Source organism: Pinus tabuliformis, chromosome 8, assembly GCF_031772625.1.
Source record: "Pinus tabuliformis cultivar Carrire ecotype Pingquan chromosome 8, CPIR1, whole genome shotgun sequence".
Lineage (NCBI taxonomy): Eukaryota > Viridiplantae > Streptophyta > Pinopsida > Pinales > Pinaceae > Pinus > Pinus tabuliformis.
In genome coordinates this window covers 1,631,666,436-1,631,685,146 of record NC_142294.1, presented here as the reverse complement: position 1 = coordinate 1,631,685,146, position 18,711 = coordinate 1,631,666,436, and the positions used below count along the sequence as shown (strand labels likewise).

Genomic DNA, 18,711 nt, shown 5'->3' with positions numbered 1-18,711 from the left:
ACTCAATTTGGATAAGGAAAAATGTGTTTTTGATGAAAAACCCGCTATGGCACAAAATTCAAAGTCGAGCTAGAAGGCTAATTAACGCTCCTCGAATGCCCATAAATACAAGTCAATTTGCTCTCATTTGGACATCATCTCATCACACATTCTTCTTCTTCTTGGAGGTTCGATACATCTGAAATATTGCAGGTCTTCATCCACACGTGCGAAGAGGAGAGAGGACAAATTGCAGGAGGCCGAAATCTGTTTTGACCAGCATTGACTTCTTGTGATTGGGCATTGTTTGACTTGTTTTGACTTGGGATTTTGCATTGTTTTGGATGACTGAATTCCTTGGCACAAAAATCAAGAATTTTTGGGCACTTTGACTATTGTTGACTTTAGATTTGCAACTAGGGTTTCAGTTGCATTTGACTTTGACTTTGATCGAGTTTGAAGGAGAATTTTGGGGTTGTTTTTATAGCACTTTGAGTAGCTTGGAAGATGACATTCTTTGACCACTCACCGAATTTCTTTGGAGGATAGTTGACAATTTATTGTTGACTACTTTTTGTTGTTGCTGTTGTTGTCGTTGACTTTGACCAGAGTTGACTATTGGCTCATATTTTGGATCTTGGTTGTTTTGTTGGATAAGTCAAAAGCTTGACTTTGATGAATTTGGAACATTGTACTCTCTATGGAACATTTTATGATAATCTGATATGAAGAATAATTTGAAAGGGTTTTCCCCATTGTGCGTTTTTGCCTCAGTATTTGACCAAATCTTGCGTCTCTTGTCATTGCTTTTGATTGCCCCTTATTGTTCATTGCTTTTACTGTTCTATCTACAATTGCTATTGTTTATTGGAAGATTGAATTGATTGCTAATTGGAGTTAAGAATTGGGCTAAAGTGATTGTAACAAAATAGAACAGTGGAAAATTAACACATTCTTCATCAAACATGAACTCGTCCTTTGTGCCTCAAAAGTAAACTTGTCCTTCATTCTTCCTCAAATAGTCCTTCTCTTTCCCATGTTTGAACATAAATTGTACAAGATGATCTGAATTGGTAGTCACAAGAGAGGAGGTCGAGTGCTCCTTATATAATGATCTAAGGTGCTCCAAGTGGCATGTCTAAAGTGTTGGGCCGACTTAAGCAAATCTGAGCTGACTTGTACATTGGAGGCAAAATAATTTAAATTTTAAATTTCAAAATTTTCCTTTTTAGGGCTGACTTGTATACCAATCGAAGCTACAAAAAATCAACACTCCCTCTTAGCTAGGGAGGTATTCACTTTGACTTTTTTAGATGTACATTTTGTTGAAACAATTTCTCCATGCCAAGAAAATGTTAAATGAGCTAGTTATGTTGATGTTTCCATCCACTTCATGTTCTATACTAGAACCCCGTGGAAAGCATCTCAAATCAACATCATGCAAAGGAATCTAGTTATGCACTAGACATATCCCCTTTGCAAATGGATCTGGTCACCCACAAGCCAATTACCCACTGGCTGGTTAGGCACACCCTGACATAAGACTAGTCCTTGTTTCGCCAATCCACCAAGTCGTCACTTGGAATCAGGCACCCATTGACACATGGTGGAACCTTGGGCCCATTTACCATTCCCACATGTTGGCACATGGTATTGAATGGAAAATCACTTACCCGATGCTATAAGCACTCACCCAACCCAATAGCCAAATAACCATTGGCAATATATTTAGGTAACCACTAAACGGGGGAGCACTCCGGGCCTTGATGCTATTTGGGCTAATCTCCCTAGCCACATTACATGGCTCGACTTGTCAATATCCTGACCTAGGGAAAATCCCCGCCCCTTCATGCTACAACATCAACAGTCTCTTTAACTAAGGGAAGCATTCTCAACCACTCCATGTTTGTCCCTGAAGTAAATGAAACCTCATCCCGGGATAGAGGCTTTGTGAGAATGTCAACAACCTGCTCGTCTATAGAAATGCGTTGGAGCCTCATTGCTCTCTTATGTACCATGTACTAGATGTAGTGGTGCCATGTGCTTCAACTTGTCATCACGATCGTCCCCTGCACCTCACCAAACAATTATGCGAGTAGCTTTCAACGCTGTACTGCTTCGAAACTCGCCAAACAAGTTGCAATATACTCAACTTCTGCAGTCCAGAGTGTGACAAATGTCTACGTCTTGCCCAAGCATAATCCAAACTGAATCGTCATCCTTATGTGCTCTTCTTGTCTTCAGCAGTCTCTGCCCAATTTGAATCTGATTGTATCTCAATCCATATTCAGCGGTGCCATGCTGATATCTCAACACATGTTGTGTCGCAAGCCTTAACTCAACAATTGACTGATCGATTTCTTTCATTGGATCAATCACCACAACTGCTTGACACTAAAACAAATCCTGTTGTAGCAATCCCGATTGCTCCCTCTGCCACTTAGCTTCTTCAGATAAGTTATGATGGGAATGGCCATAGACTAGCTTTCCATCATCCCAAATTTCTGAAGGATCATAATAATATGCTTCCTTTGACCAAGGAAGATCTCACCCGACTTTTGCCACACTTCTAGTTCCAAGAAGGATGTATCCAACCAAGATCCTTCATCTCGAACCTAGAGGTCAACTCCCTCTGGCACTGAAGCAGGGCTTGATTATTCCCTCTATCACGGAGGCTTATCCTCCTACCACACTACTCCCTTTAGAAACAAGTCATATTATAACAATATCAACCAAGACTAATAAGATATCCTTCGATTCGAGAATAATATGCCTGAGGTTCGTACAAAGCCTTCTTTAGTATGAAAACATGAGATTCCCTCTCATGTACCTCAAATCCCTGAGGTAGCTTTATGTACAGTTCTTCTTCCTCATTTACTCCATCAAGGAAAGTGGTGCCCATATCCACTTGATGTAATTTCCCACATATAATAGAAGCAACAAAAATAAGAGTTCTAATAGAAGTGTACCTGACAATTGGAGCAAATGACTTCACATAGTCCTCTCCCTTTTCCTTGGAGAATCCTTGCTTTGTACTCCTCTATGTTTCCATCAACTACATTCTTGATCTTGTAGATCCATTTTAGAGTCATCATTGATTTCTCTTCGGCACAATTTCCTTCATCATGGCATCCTTCAAAATTGCTGGCCTACTTGCTCCCTTTGAACTAGGAGCTCTTCTCGTCATTAGATACACTGTTAGTACAATTGCTCCCTCTGAATCACAAATCATTGATCCTGGGAGAATCCTCTTGCCACAAATTTTGCTTTGTTCTTCCAGTGCTTTCATTTGCTGCCAGAGCCTTGGCAGCGTTCACGATGTATTTGCAACCCTCATTAGGAGGTCATGGAATAAATGATTATAACCTAACAAAAGAAACAAAGACAAGATGCTAACCAAAAAAAATAAAGCAATGAGAAAGGAAGAAAGACAAAGAGTACTTATCTTTTGAGGATTGTAGGGAATTGTTAGCTCTCTTTTGATCCTTGCCTTCTTGTAGAAATCATTGATATCCATTTGCAGACTCATCATCCTTGATCTCATCATCAACTACTAATGCATCTTTCTTTTCCTTCCTTGCATGAAATGTATGAGCTGGGTTTTCTTCATTTGTGAATTGTCCATCCTCACCAAAGACTCAATTGCAAGCCAATGAGCTCCTCCTAGTGTTCAACATCCTTGGTCACGATCTAGGGTTTCACGAACCCACCCTTATTCAAGATATATATCCTTTTGGTCTTCTCAAGGGTTTACAAGCCCTATGACTACCAGTTCTTTCAAGAGGGGATCACGCTTTTTGATACAAGTGTTATAATTTTTCTTGCTTTAAATGAGAGAGCCTATTTCCTTAGCTCCCTCTTGCTCTGGAGTAAAATACCCTAGCAATATATGTCAGCCAATGCAAACTTCAACAACGAACGCAAAACATCTCTTACACATATTTGTCAAGGACCATTATTCAACAACACTGCCATAAGATTTGTGAGCAAGTCTTATCTTACCTTAAGATTGAATATGACCCTGTTGCTTTGCATTCCGGAGTTCTATTTAGCCTTATTCCATTAGTCAATCAAGTATGTTCCTTCTAACAAAAACACAAACATTACAGATCAAGCCACATTTTCAAATCTTCAATTTTGAAAGTGAGGTGCCTTTATCATAATTAATTTTTTTTCTTGTAGTTGTCAACAGTGTTTCCAGTTGAGGACAATTTTGTCTCTCCTGGAAATAATTGCAACCCCCAGAACCTCAACTGTCAACAAAAATGAACTTGTCTTTGAAATAAATTCTTTTCTTTTGCCCCCCTTTTGCTTAGAGGTAGAATTTGAACTTGGCGTTGCACTTTCAAACATGTTTGATGTACTCATTTACCTGATCAACCTTTAAAGATTCATCTTGCAAATTTTTAAATTTGAAAGAGTGATTTTACACCTTTCAATGGATATGGTTACCATACGAACTTGCCAAATGACAAGGAGACTTTGTTGAAGCCTTACCTCTTCAAAACAATTCCGAGAACTAGGAATTAGATATTAGTAATGGCCCTAAAGAAAAACTGTGATAAAAGCTTCAATACAGACTTTTCAACCAGGTCTATACTTGGTCCTGCAACTCAAGTGCCAAAACTCACAACCCTATGCAATTTTTATCCCTTCATTGTCAATATTTTTAATGTGGACAATGCTATTTAACATCAATATATTCTTCTTGAATCTACGTGCTAGTTGAGATATTTAAGGGATTACTGATTTAATATCCATGGAGAACTACTTGACCAATTTGAATCAAGCCCCGTCTTACTGTCAATGACCCCTTTTTGTGCTTCATCGACCTTCACACCTCTTGGCTACCTTCTGAGGCTTCTTGACCTTTGTGTTGTCATACTGAGGCCTTTTTGGCCTTCTGTCATAGGCCTGAGGGATCTCAACCTCCTCTTGAAGTTATTCGACTTCTTTTCTGAGGTTCTGCGACCTCTTTCCTAAGGTTCTATGTGATGAATATAATTTATATAAAAAAATACAATAAATACAAATAAATATAAATAATAAATAATCAAAATAACGATTAAAGATAATAGTCCTTAGTTTAATGGAAAGGCATGTCTAAAATACATGACTAGTCATGAAGGGACACCTGCCTAGGTATATATGTAGGCCCTCATTGTAACATTCATCATCCTTGTACATTTCATCTTATTAATAAAATATTACTTACAATACTTTGTGTATTTTATATGTAAAGCACAAATACTATAAGTTTTGTCGCTTCAGTGGTATCAGAGCCATGCGAACCTTTGGATGTTATCTGCCGCACAATCTACCATTAAGTTTAGGTCCTGAAATCATAGAATTAAATGAATATCATAAACCTCCAATTAAGTTGTAAAGTGAAATTCGGGAATCATTACAACAAATAAAAAGATCATTTACAGAATATGCAGCATGTCTAAAGGAAGAAAACATTGACACGAAAGAGACTAATGATAAAGAATGATCTAACCAAGGAAATGATGTTGAATGTGTTGATTCAGGAACTCCTCACTGTGACATAAATGAAGTTGATAATCAAAGTGGATATGTGACAACTGAAGGTGAAGAAATTCTTCACCAAGATGACAAAATGTCTAGAAGCACTGATCGCACTACCCATGAGCCAACTTTTGATGAGAGGGTATCATCAGGCCAAGCTTCTAATATTATGATGGGTGAAGCAGGCAAGAAGAAAGCAATTGCACAAAAGATTGGCAATCATACCAATATAGATGACAAACCAGGGAAGCAGATGCTACATTCCTCTCCAGTTTTTGGATTGTTGCAATCTCAAATAATGCCGTCATTTATTGTGATATCACAAGTAATGACACCTCCAACTACAATGCATCAAGTTTTATTGCCATCAATAGCAATGTCACAACTCTCTTTACCAAACAACATATCATCTTCATCTCAAGTAGCAGTGACTGTTCCCCAACAACTTGCTTCTGATGCTAGCCATGATTCTCAAAGGGATCCTTTCTGGATGGCCTCACGACATATGGATGTACTAGTTACTGTGTCATTAGCATGCAAGTACAGAGGACACAAATAACGTGCCATTTATTTCACGACATGGATTAGACTCATTTGCGAGTTCACAGCCAGTGGTTGAGAGTGAAGGCTTGATAGCTCCATTAGATAGAGACCAAGCAGAATCTCCCCAGAATAACATTCCTGGCTTAGATGGTCCTATTTCCATTGAAACGAAGATTGATACTGTTAAGCATACTATTGAGTCATTCTCAGAACCAATAACAAATACACATCCACTTTTGTTGAGCAGCTCTAATAACAGTGGAATGAGGGAAGTTTTGCCACTCAGACCAAGTGTAACGAAAGTGTCTGCTTTAGAACCTGTGAGATTGTCTCCTGTAGCATCAGTTATAGCCATGTCCATAGGTCCACCTTCTGGGTTTTAACCCAGAGGCAACAAGCTTCATTAAATAGAGCAGCAATTGAGCGCATTGTCAAAGTCATTATTGGGTGTGAAATCCCTAGAAATGATGAAGATCGTACTAGAAGTGATGAAGATTATTGGGATAAGGGAAAAAGCGCTGTTTATATTCATTCCAAGAGATATTTCAGTGGAGTATGATTCAATAGTATCCCTTCTTTCTGTGATAAAGTATAGTTCGAAATTTTTGGATTGACAGTCATGGGGATCATTGCATCCAAACTAAAAACTAATGTAAAAGTTTGGGAAATAATAAAGGAAATACAACTTGCTGGTGAAAAGTTACATAAAGCTTCCTTTTATGCAAACTCTATCAAACAAATTGAGGACCCAAAATCCATGACACTGATAGAAAAGTGATAGGCACAGACCCACAACATTCACAATTACAACTGGTTCTCTATGGCGTTGGAAGGATGGATTTTAACGAGGAGCCTGAGATTGATAAGGACGAGAACGAGACTCATTTGGGGTGTAACCACATGCAATTATGGTTGGCCATTTTATTATGAGAAAATTTTCCCTGGGTAAGTGATATCGTGGTGTATGATCTCGTTTTGTCTGCAACAGATCGAGAAACCATCAATGCCTTGCACTACATTTGTCTCTCTGTTAATGAAAATGGCAGAAGGAAAGTGGACAGACCCACGCTGTTCTTCATACCTCACTGTGATGTTTTCTTGTATGGTAATGTACTAGAGGCAAATTGGACGGTTGCCAATCTGAATAAAATTATCAGATTAGGCAACAATTTCAGGGAATTCCAAATGTATGAGAAGTATTTCCCTTATTATCGTGATGCTCATGCTCAGAAATTGAGAGCCATTTTAGACACTGATCACATGCTCCATGCAACCCTGATTTTTGTCATCAATTTTGCCACTGACTTCTGGTTAACTCTGTTTACTGTGGCCATTTATGCTTCCATGATTTCGGCCAGCTTCGATGATTCTAACTATCCATCTGACATTTTCCCCTGCGTTGACCGTCGCATTCCAGAGTGTGCGTTTTCCGCCGTTGTTACATTTTATTTTACCAATTCTCCCGCATCTGCCCGTGCTAGTCCACCACTCTTCGTTGATAACCCCATTCCTCGCGGTTTCTTTTTTCTGACACTCTGCTGCTGCTAGACATGAAATCCCCTAGGCCATCAATTGTTCCATGTCTCCCTCGTTCCTGCCCTGTTGCCATCTCGCGTCTATCCACTCTCTGTCGCACTGTTGTCCGACTCCCTGCGATGCTCCCTTGCTGCCAAACACAACCACATCACCTTGTCAAACACCAACTAACCACTGTCTGGTGCGCTGTTGCAGCCACTTGTATCATGCCTTGAAAGTGCTCACGTCCATTCTTGACCATTAACATCAATAGTGTTGTGGCCTGTTATAATTTTCGGTCAAACGTCACGTTCGTTCCATCTTATATTACATAAACCTTATGTGAATTTACTATATAATAATTATATAACCTTAAAATAATTATATAGTTATATACTTAATATATATAGTCAATAATTATATAATATTATTATATAATTATAATCATATAGTTTCAAAAAAGGGTTGAAAAAAATTGAAAAGGAAATTAAATTAAATAAAAAAGAAAAGAAAAAAGAAGAAGAAATAGATAAACCCTAGTTCCAAGACAATATTAACAACAAATTATACATGCTGAGGTACCAATGACTAATTACATATGCCGAGATGACAAAGGCATGGTGAAGGAAATTGTCAGCAATAAACCTTTGAGGACAAAGCTTTTGAAGAGGGGCAATGTTATGAATATAATTTATATAAAAAATACAATAAATACAAATAGATAATAAATAATCAAAATAATGATTAAAGTTAATAGTCATTCGTTTAATGGAAAGGCATGTCTAAAAGACATGACCAGTCATGAAGGGACACTTCCCTAGGTATATAAGCAGGCCCTCATTGTAACATTCATCATCCTTGTACATTTCATTTTATTAATAAAATATTACTTACAATACTTTGTGTATTTTAAATTTAAAGTACAAATACTATAAGTTTTGTTGCTTCATTCTACGACCTCTTTCCTAACAACTTTAAACCACTTCTCTAGCCGCGGCCTAATCTAGTAAACTTCGGCCTCCCTTTTAGTGATCTCGGCTAGGTCTCTTCTCTGGTTTAGTCTTGGATTAGACCTTCCCTTGGTTTTCTCTTTGAACTCTTCTAGTTGTAGCCCTTGCTTATCTTTGCCTTAAGGCTGCCTTTTAACAATCTCAACTCTGATAACATGTTGATTTTTCGTCATTTCCTAATCCGAAGCTTACTTTCAATGATTTCTAATCTGATAATTACTTTCATCATTTCCTAATATTATAATTACATCTTTGCATTGATTTTTCGAATGGGCATCCAAGGTGGGTTGAATTAGAATTGGTTGGGACGTAGTGGCACTAGTAGAGGTGGAGGTGGAGGAAAGTGTGAAATAGCTCTTAATGTTCTTTCTCTTTTTAATTTATGAGGAACCTGCCCATGGGTTGCAAAAAACCACCCCCTAAAACCACCTGTGGGCCCCATCAAAATGCTTAGCCGTGCGGTGCCCAAACTCGGTGGCTGGTTAGGACCGGTTAGGCACCAAACTGGTTCCGACTGGACTTGGGATTGGATTTGATGGGCCGGTTTGGCTGATTTCCGGTTCGACCTGGCTAGTTTTTAAAATTATAATCATGTCTCGTACAAAAAGAGATAATTGTAAATATAAACTTGTGTGTCTTGTCAATGATCACTATTGATATGATAATGTAGAGTAGGTCTAACTACATATCCTACATATGCTGAAATGGTACTACATTCCCATTATCTGAATATTTCAACTCTAGGTCACTGTCAATCAGGCATCTTCCTTGAAATCTGCGTTAAAGTCTAAATATTTCTAGCCAGGTATAGTGGTAAAGAATGTTGTACTCTGATAATAAGCTATATTGTATGGATCATACTGCTCTAAGAGGACCCTTCACCTAGAGTGGGATGGGATTGATCTAATTAATTAAATTATTAGTGACAACCATTCTGTGTACATGAAAAACTGAAAACTATGTTTATAATATATATATTATCTATATAATGTCTCAGACCTTTCCTAAAGGTTTCCCACTAGTTTCATTGGAAATTGTAAATTAAAATTTTAATGTCTTGGACCTTTTCTGCTAGCGTTATCATATGCTCTAAAGCCTACAGGCTACAGGTAATAAATAATTTACCTATACAGAGATATAGACTACAGTGAAGCGAACAAAGTTTCTTCTACAGATTAATTACTCCAGAAGACTTGGAATACAAAGATATCTATGAGGATACAAATATTATATATTAAATGTGTGAATAAGAATGATGATACAATGAGAGTGAGAGGCTTGCTTATATACCTAGTAGGTGTCTCTTCATGGAGAATCATGTCTCATTTAGACATGCCTCTTCAACCTAATTACTAATTAACTAATAATTATTTATGATTATTGTCATTTACATTATTTCCTATATATTTTATTCATAAAATTGCCTTCCTCAAGAAGCTTTGTCCGCAAAGCATGTTAACAAAAAAGGCTTGATCTCTTTTTTTGCTTCGGATGTCTTTTTGTCTCGTAACTGTCATCTTTTTTGATACATGTTGATATGATCCTCCAAGTGACAAACAAAACTGTCGCACTGAGAAAGGATCAGACCATCCTAGATTAATTTTCTGTGGAATATTCTGGTCGCTGGAATTTTGTAACGGCTTGTCATCGTAGGACTGGAATGAGGTTACATCATTATTCTCTGGAACATCAGTTTGTTGTTTCTGTTCTGATTGGTCTCGATACATAGCATGGTTGAGTTGTCTACTCTCATGATTAGGATGTCGATAGGGAACTTTTTAGTTTGACATTCCCTTATTAAGTGTGTGGATTTTTTTGATTTACTTCAAGTGACAATGTTGTTGAGTTGGTTATAGAACCTTCACTTGGGATGTTTATCATCTGAACTGCAACATCTAAGTGTGTTGTTTCTTCAACTGACTTGTCTTCTTGAGTTGTCATATTCACTGGATCGATATTCGTTCCAGTATCTTCAACTTGCACTGCTACCACTGTAGATTTCGATACTTCTTCTTGAGTAAATTGTTCTAACGTCTTGTTTAATGCTTCCTTGTCATCCTTAAGTTTCTTAATTTGAGTGAGTAGATTTTGATTATGGTTTCTCAAACGTAAAAGTTCTTTGTTTTTTGATTCATCGACCTTATTTTCAATGTTTTGACTTTTAAGTTTTTCATCTTTTAGATCTTTGATTTGTTCTAATAAATTTTTATTAAGGTTCTTTAAACGTAAAGTTTCCTCTTCTTGTTTTGATAAGTGCTTCTTGAGTTCTTTCTTTGTGACCTTAGTCTTCTTCACTTGTGCAAGTAATTTTTCGACGTGGTCCTTGAGGCGAGAGATTTCTTCATCCTTTTCCATTACTTCTTTGTAATGCATATCCACAAGATTTTTATGTTCGTGTTGTAATACTTTATTGTTTTGCTGAAGTTTGGCTATTTTGCTTTTCTCTTGATATTTTAGCTGCAATTTCTTGGTACACTGGATTACATCGTTTTGTAGGAGTGATGATGGGCTTTCAACTTGCAATGTGGATTCTGTTTTCTTCATTTCCTTATTAAAACCAACCTCTCGTCACTTATATATTGCCATTAATTGTCCTACATCTCTTGCAATTGCTTGTCTTTGTGCATCACTTAGAATTTCGACTAAGGTAAAAGTTTTGTAACATTTTGTGCAGACGACATTTTGACTTCTAAATGGTTCCTGACAATTAGGATATCCCTCTGAACAAAAAGGACATACATATTGAAAAGAAACCAATGTTCCACCAAGACTCCGGGACGGGGAGACGCGGGTGCGGGGAGACGCACAAGGGGGACGTGTGGGAGTACCCTCAAATTTTAGGGAAAATTAGCGGGGACGGGGGGATGTCGGGGTATATTTTTTTTTTCCTTTTTAATATATATATATATTTCAATAGATATTTCAAATTCATATTCAATAATGAAAGCGTAAATACAATGATCCATACATAATTGAATTAAATAATGAAATACATTGATCCATACTCATCATCCATACTAATACATACATGATTCATCCATAGACCACGAGATTCAATAATGAAATACTCCAATCCATATTCATTATTCATTATTCACCATTCTAGAATCTACATTGATTTAAAAATTAAATTCATCATTCATAATTCTAGATTCTAAATTGATTTAAAATTAGAATTCATCATTCATCATTCTAGAATCTAATTAATACTAAGCAAAATAGACTATAATAGACACTGAAATTTGAATACTGGAATAGTAAATTGATATAACTAAAACTCAAAAACAGTGGAGTGATGGGTCTAAAAGTCACTTTAAAGTACAAAGTGGGCTTGGTACTCTTCATTAAATACAAATTCCATACCCTTGTACATGACAAAATGCAATGGAAACTTTGCAATCCATCGAATCCTGAATTCCTGAAAAACTGTTAAGTTTGCTAGATTTTGAGTGAGATCTACAATTCTACTTTCTCCATATGAAATCCAATGAGGTCGGAACCACTCTCAAACATCCTGAGTCATTTCATGGTAATGTTAAAAATTTAAGTAAAAGGATGAAAATGAAAGATAAAGGATAATGTCACTTTTACTTTAAGAATTTAACATTACCATGAATTGCATAGCATTAGTAGGGAAATATGGTCAAATACTAGGTTTTCCATGTCATAAATCATTGTTTACAAGCAAATTTAATGGGGGACGCATAACCCATATTTAGGGGTGTCCCCCTTTTGGGGAGTCGCGTCCCCCACACTGGGGAAACGCGCCCCCCCCCCCCGCGCGTCTCCCCAAAAGGGGGACGTGGGGAAACGTTTCCCCACCCGTCTCGGGTGCGAGGGGTGCGTGCACCCGACCCTGGGAGACGCGTCCCCGTGGAACACTGAAAGAAACCCATATTTTTTTCCTCTCTTCACTTCTTTTAATTTTGTATGGACCTTTTTAAATATTTTTTTAAACTTGATGTCTTTATAAAAATATGTATGGCACTTTTCTTTTTCAAACTAAATAATATATATATTTTTGTCTGTTTTAAATAATTAAATAAATTATATAACCTTAACTATATATATAATGGGTACTATATATATATATATATATATGGTACTATATAGCTGTTATATAACTAACTATATTAGATAATCCAATTATATAATGATATATAACCATATATATATAACTAAGGGATGCGGGGATAGGTTGATTATTGGCATGACTTATGAGATGAGGAGAAAACGACAAAGCATTGTTGTCTGTGGGGACAAGAGAAGATAGTGGGAGATATGCACAATTTTTTTTTTTTTAAATTTGATTGCTAGTTTGAGGAGAGCAGAAATTTTTAGGCGATGGGTAAGGAATGCAGGGGTAGCAACGGTGTTGGGAGTCTGGTCGGGAGAACAAAAACATCAGACGACTAGGGGAGGAATGTAACAACGGATGACCAACAGACGCAGCGTGGAAGGGTCAATGGAACAGGGAGTAGACAAAGCAGAAGCTAGGAGTATAGGAGAAGGCGTAGTGGGTAGTACGAGGGAGACAAGGGTGTGGGATGGCAACGTGCGTCGAAAGAGGCGGTCGGACTATGGCAGCTCTAAGGATAGGCGGTGGAGATGTGCACGATTGCACTATGGCTGTGTGGGGATTCGACGGCGGGGAACAGTGGCGTTGGATCAAGCAACGATGGCTGGTTGTTGGTGGTGGAGTAGTACAATGTCCGCTCGATGGTGCTAGCGGCGGTCTGTTTTTCAGTCGGGTTGCAGCCATTGTATATGGCAGTTGTTGAATTTTTCTCTAGTTTTTTTTCTTTTAATATAATTTTATTATATATATATATATATTTTAATATAATTTTATTTATTTGTTTTTTTTTTTTTTTAAATGTATTTTTTTTCTATTCTTTTTTTTTTTTGAAACTGGGTGAATGGAGAATCTCTGAGTTGTGGTGAAACTAGGTGAATGGAGAATCTCCGAGTTGTGGTGAAACTGGGTGAATGAGAACCTCCAAGTTGTAGCGAAACTGGCTGAATGGAGAACCTTCGAGTTGTAGCGAAACACTTGAATTTTGACGACACGAATTGATGGCCAAAGGCCTGGTGATCAGCGAACGTGGCTCTGATACCAAATGAAGCGAACAAAGTTCCTTCTACAGATTAATTAGTCTAAAAGACTTGGAATATAAAGATATCCATGAGGATACAAATATTATATATGAAATGTGTGAATAAGAATGATGATACAATGAGAGTGAGTGGCTTGCTTATATACCAAGCAGGTGTTTCGTCATGTCTCATCCAGACATGCCTTTTCAACCTAATTACTAATTAACTAATAATTATCTATGATTATTGTCATTTACATTATTTCCTATATATTTTATTTACAACATACAGATTAATAACAAGTAATCTAACAAAAAATTTTCCATACACTATCTGCTGCTTAGGGTTTCAAACAGGCGGCAAACATCCTTGAAAAATTTGAAAGAAAAACCTAAAACTCTTTATGTTATTCGTTTAGGATCTGGTGTCTGAGGGCTAGGTGGCACAGAATCTGTTTTGGCGGCATGGGGTCCATTTACATGGCGGCTCCTATGTGAATCTTAGTGGATCCATATCTGTATCTGTATCTGAAACACAGATCCAAAAATCCAGCCTTAAGTCCCTACTGATCAAGTAACATAAGTTTCTATGTTTTTGAGCTCCATGTGGCTGACCTTTCTAGAGATGGTATGTGGAAGTGCACATGCTAAATGTATCATGCGGGAGTGAATATACTTTTTGTTGATATAGATAGGATCAGTGTTCATGATATCTATCTGAGAATGTTTGAAAATAAGTTTTGACGATATTGACTGTGATGATAAGCTCTGAGGATCTGTTTGAGTGTTTAAAAACGTGTGTCTATATATGATATAGTATTGTACATCTTAATTGAAAATATTCTTTATATCTGTTTGTTCCATTGCAGATTGACATTCAATGCCTTACAAGTTTGCGGGAGCTTCCTGAAGTGACAGCTGCAGCTATCCTTGAGCAGGTCTAGCCCACCAAGTCATTAATATTTTCTGGGTTCCTATTCTTCACTCTCTTCATACTAGTTTGGTCTTCTAAATTTCTGCATTTTGTCTTTATAGTTTATCACTAAATATATAATCTCCACATGTGCAGTTTGCAACAAACAACTTTGCAGATGGGCGAAACAAGAGTGCATACCTTGCTGGTTTGATTGCAAGGGTAATTCCTCTAGTTCCATGCTTCTTTCCTTTATTCAACCTATAAGTGATGTGTCATTTACAGCAATTTGAATCATTGCCAGGATAATGTGCTATGCCCTGCTGATGATAAGTTGCTACAAATCATTATAAGTCTTTTCTGGGTAATTTTGGATTTAGCTGTGTAAAATATCATGATAAGTCTGTTAATAACCATAGAGAAAAGTTTCGAGAAGTCAGCATTGGAAAATTCATGCATTCAGAGGAAGTGTGTTTTTCTTTTTCTTTCTAATTCTATCAGATCATTTAGTGACACACATTTCATGTGCAGTATAAAGTAGACAGCTTAGCAAGTGGGAGAATTCCAATGCTACATCAAGGACAAAGTTCAAATCTGCCATCCAGAGATGCTGGGCTACTTGGGTTAACTGGAACAAGCAATTCCTCTTTACTAGATCCTCTAGTTGCATCTCATCCTCTCCCAGGATCAGCTTTACTTCGGTGAGGCCTCAATCAAGGCAGATGTGCTAATCATTCTCCTTGGTTGCCTTTTAATTAGAAGTCTGCACATGAATATTTGTAAACACATAAAAAATTTGCACTATATACCCATGTGTATGTTCTGGTGCTTTTTTTATGTTTCGATCAAAGTAGTCACAACTGGAACGGAAATTACAAAAAAGCATGAACTGATATCCCAAACAGCAGAAAGCACTGGTTGAATAAAAAATACATAAATTATTCAAATTTATAAAAAATTATATTCATGTACATCGACGTGAGTCCAAAATTTCTAGCTTCTCCTTTTGAGGTCTAGTGCGTCTCGTTTCAAGTATCCTGAAGTGGGGGTTGTACTTTAACTTGTAATGTTAAAATATGAGTTATGTTGATAATTACCTTTGCTCAAATTTGACTTATTGGTTTTTATTTTTCCTTTCTCAAGGAACCCTTCATGGGGTTTCCTCCCTCTTCCCTGGAATATCCCAATGGAGGATGGTGTCACCAGCTGCAAGAGCCGCTGGTAACCCTCAGGGACTCCACTGAATTTAAATCTATGACCTATGGCCTCCCCATTGGCAACATGCCTTTGGCAGATGGTTCAACTGATTGAGCTAACCCTTGTGGCTCAATTATATCTGACCATCAATGGCAACATGACTTTGGCTGATGGTTCGAATGATTGAGCTAACCCTTGGGGCTCAATTATATTTGACGTTTACCTTGTATTTTTTTTAATATAAATTTAAGAATTAATATTAAAAATTTAGTATTCAAACATTAATGTTTTTTCTGAGTGGTGTGTGGATCTGGTTGTTGCTAGTTCTGATGTGGACTTGAAATCTCCAAATTGGTCTGATCTATGGTTCTGATCTGGATCAGAAATCTGCAAACTAGTCTGAACTGGTGGTCTTTAACTTTTGACTACTAGGTCCTAGCATTCTTATATGGTAATTCATGCATGCTTATTGTCGTGCAGTGTAAAACTTGAGGAATTGTCTATGTTCATTTTCTGCCATACTTGCATTTATGCGATTGTTGTTTCCAAATGAATCTAGAGTAGACTTTCCTGTATTATTTATTTCAGGTTGAACATAGTGTAGCAAGGGTTTCCGCAGTTGCTAACTGCAAGTATGGTTAGCTAGGACCTCCAGCGATTGGTGTGTTGGATTCTGCAGAACCTGTGTAGAAATTATTCTACACAGGTCCTTCAAAGAAATACTTCTAAATTCCAATCTCTTAATCTGTCTCTGTTGGAAATTAGTGTATTGATTTGCTCTGCAGATATGTGCCTTCAGTACCTATTCCATGAATATTCTCTCCGTGTCAAATAACAATAGTAAGACACAATAAAAAGGAAGAAAGAAAATTACTATGAATCTTGATTTGGCTCCACATTATTCCATCGTTAACCTGTTTGGCTTGAAATATTTTTGACTGTTGTATAGACGTACTTTTGGTGTTTTCTCTTTGTAAGTCTCGAGTCTCAAGTCTGTTCTCAAGTTTGTTGCACTTTATTTTGTACAAAACTTTCGTAATACATGTCTTATGTATGTTAGTCCTTAATTTAATTCTTTTAAATTTATCATGCAGGCATGGTCCTTATGCTGCAGCTACATCATTGGGCGGCCTTTCACAAGTGCCACCACTATTCACTGGAGATTCTCTTTTGGAAAGGATACCAACTAGGCTAGATCATAGTCTCTCATCTTATAGAGCTCCAGCAAGCACTGGTTCTAACCTGGGGTCTGGCCTACCAGAAGCAAGCGTTACAGAAAGGCGACCACCAGTAAAGTTTGATCCCTTCACTGGTCAACCTTACAAGTTTGATCCTTTCACTGGAGAGCCTATCCAGCAGCCGGGACCAGTATCTGTGCCGTCTTCCCATTTTACTGGGAAGTATTACTGAAAATATCAATGTTAGTGGAATAGATTTATGTTTCATTACATAAAGTGCCGATCGATTTGCTTCTTCACATCACTGCATCCCTTCTCGTGAAATCACTAATACATGTCCTATCATTTTCTATTTCGTAGAACATTATACTGTACTTGTTTGGGTTGTCTCAGATCACATTTTCTTGCCTATTTGCTGTTTCTGAACAATGCTGAGGTTTAGTCTTTTATTATTTTGTATTAAAGTGGCATGTGGACAGTCATTTAACGTTGAGATGGTGCGGTGGTTTCCTTTTCTGGCATCTGATTATATGGGAGTAAGTAATCCCTCCTGTTCTAATATTTGCTGAATTATGGTCCTCTAATCAGGACGTGCAATGTAACCTTTCCTTCTTTTGTGTTGAAATGTTTGGGTGTTTTTATCAAGCATCAAAGGCTTATCTAACTTTCTATTGCGGCAAGAAGGAATTGCTTAATAAAATTTCAATATAAAGATCAAACTGTTCTATACAATAAAAAATATAATGAGGTAATAATAAAAATTGGTTGGTGAATTACAAACATATATCTGTTTCTCTTCTTTGCAACATTTCTTTGACAATGTTCGTTTTTTTATATTAAAATGTTAGGCTACTAGTTTAACATCCCACTTATATGTGTCAAGCAAAGCACAAATGATATAACTAATAATTTCAGTACTTTTGCATATATTGAGATGTGTTATTGCGGTAATATTTGCTTTCAAAGGTTGTCAGCATTATTTCTTAGTTGTGTCCTCTATTGGAGCACAGCCATGTGATCTTAATGCGAGTGATGAACCTCTTTCCTTAGGTATATCTTTAGGAAGAGGTGCCCCTTGTATTGCCCTTTTGTGGCATGACTTATCACCATACAGGATGCGATGAGTGGAGGTCATCACAAGTATGAAGTGTTAGCGTAGTAGCTTCCTCTGGGAGGTTTTTTCTTATGTCTGATCCCTTTTGTTTACGAATTCCACTTTCTTGGATTGTTTGCCAACTTTTATCAAAGGATGGTGCTTTGGATAAGAGGTTGTGAAACATGATTTACATTTGAAGGCTACTTGTTTGTAATAAAGTTTTGTTTCAAAATTGTGATTTGGGAAGTGCACGTCTACATAACTCTCATGTCATGTTTCCTGCACGTCTACATAACTCTCATGTCATGTTTCCTATATCATTCTTGACGAGGCATTAGTGATTTAGATGTCCAAAACTATTCAGATGGTTTTGAAACTTTGAGCTACATCAAGGTATAATTTTCAAGTGTGTGGAGGTTTGAAGAAAGGGGACCAGGGATGCATGACATGTAAACTATGGCTTGGAGTGGACAATGCACTTTGTATCCTCGATATGTTATTAACTCACGAGCACACAAACATGTATGCTTCCCTTTGGAAGATGTTTCGACCCTCACGAGAAAGCAGTTGTCTATAATGCGACTTTTTGGAAGCCTTTCCGGTGGGTTTTTCCGGTCAAAATCTGGCAGCAATTTATTGGAATCGCAAGTTTGAC

General features: G+C 37.2%; 1 protein-coding gene across 1 annotated transcript in view; it reads left to right on the top strand.

The window, feature by feature from the left end:
- Positions 1-17,613, top strand: part of LOC149242386 (uncharacterized) — a 164,844-nt gene extending 147,231 nt beyond the window's left edge. Inside the window, exons 16-19 of the mRNA XM_089374230.1 lie at positions 14,542-14,610; positions 14,742-14,807; positions 15,117-15,286; positions 16,877-17,613. Of these exons, the coding sequence (XP_089230356.1) occupies positions 14,542-14,610; positions 14,742-14,807; positions 15,117-15,286; positions 16,877-17,192 (621 nt within the window). The 3' untranslated portion in view covers positions 17,193-17,613. The remainder of the gene's footprint in view (positions 1-14,541; positions 14,611-14,741; positions 14,808-15,116; positions 15,287-16,876) is intronic.
- The last annotated feature ends 1,098 nt before the right edge of the window (positions 17,614-18,711 follow it).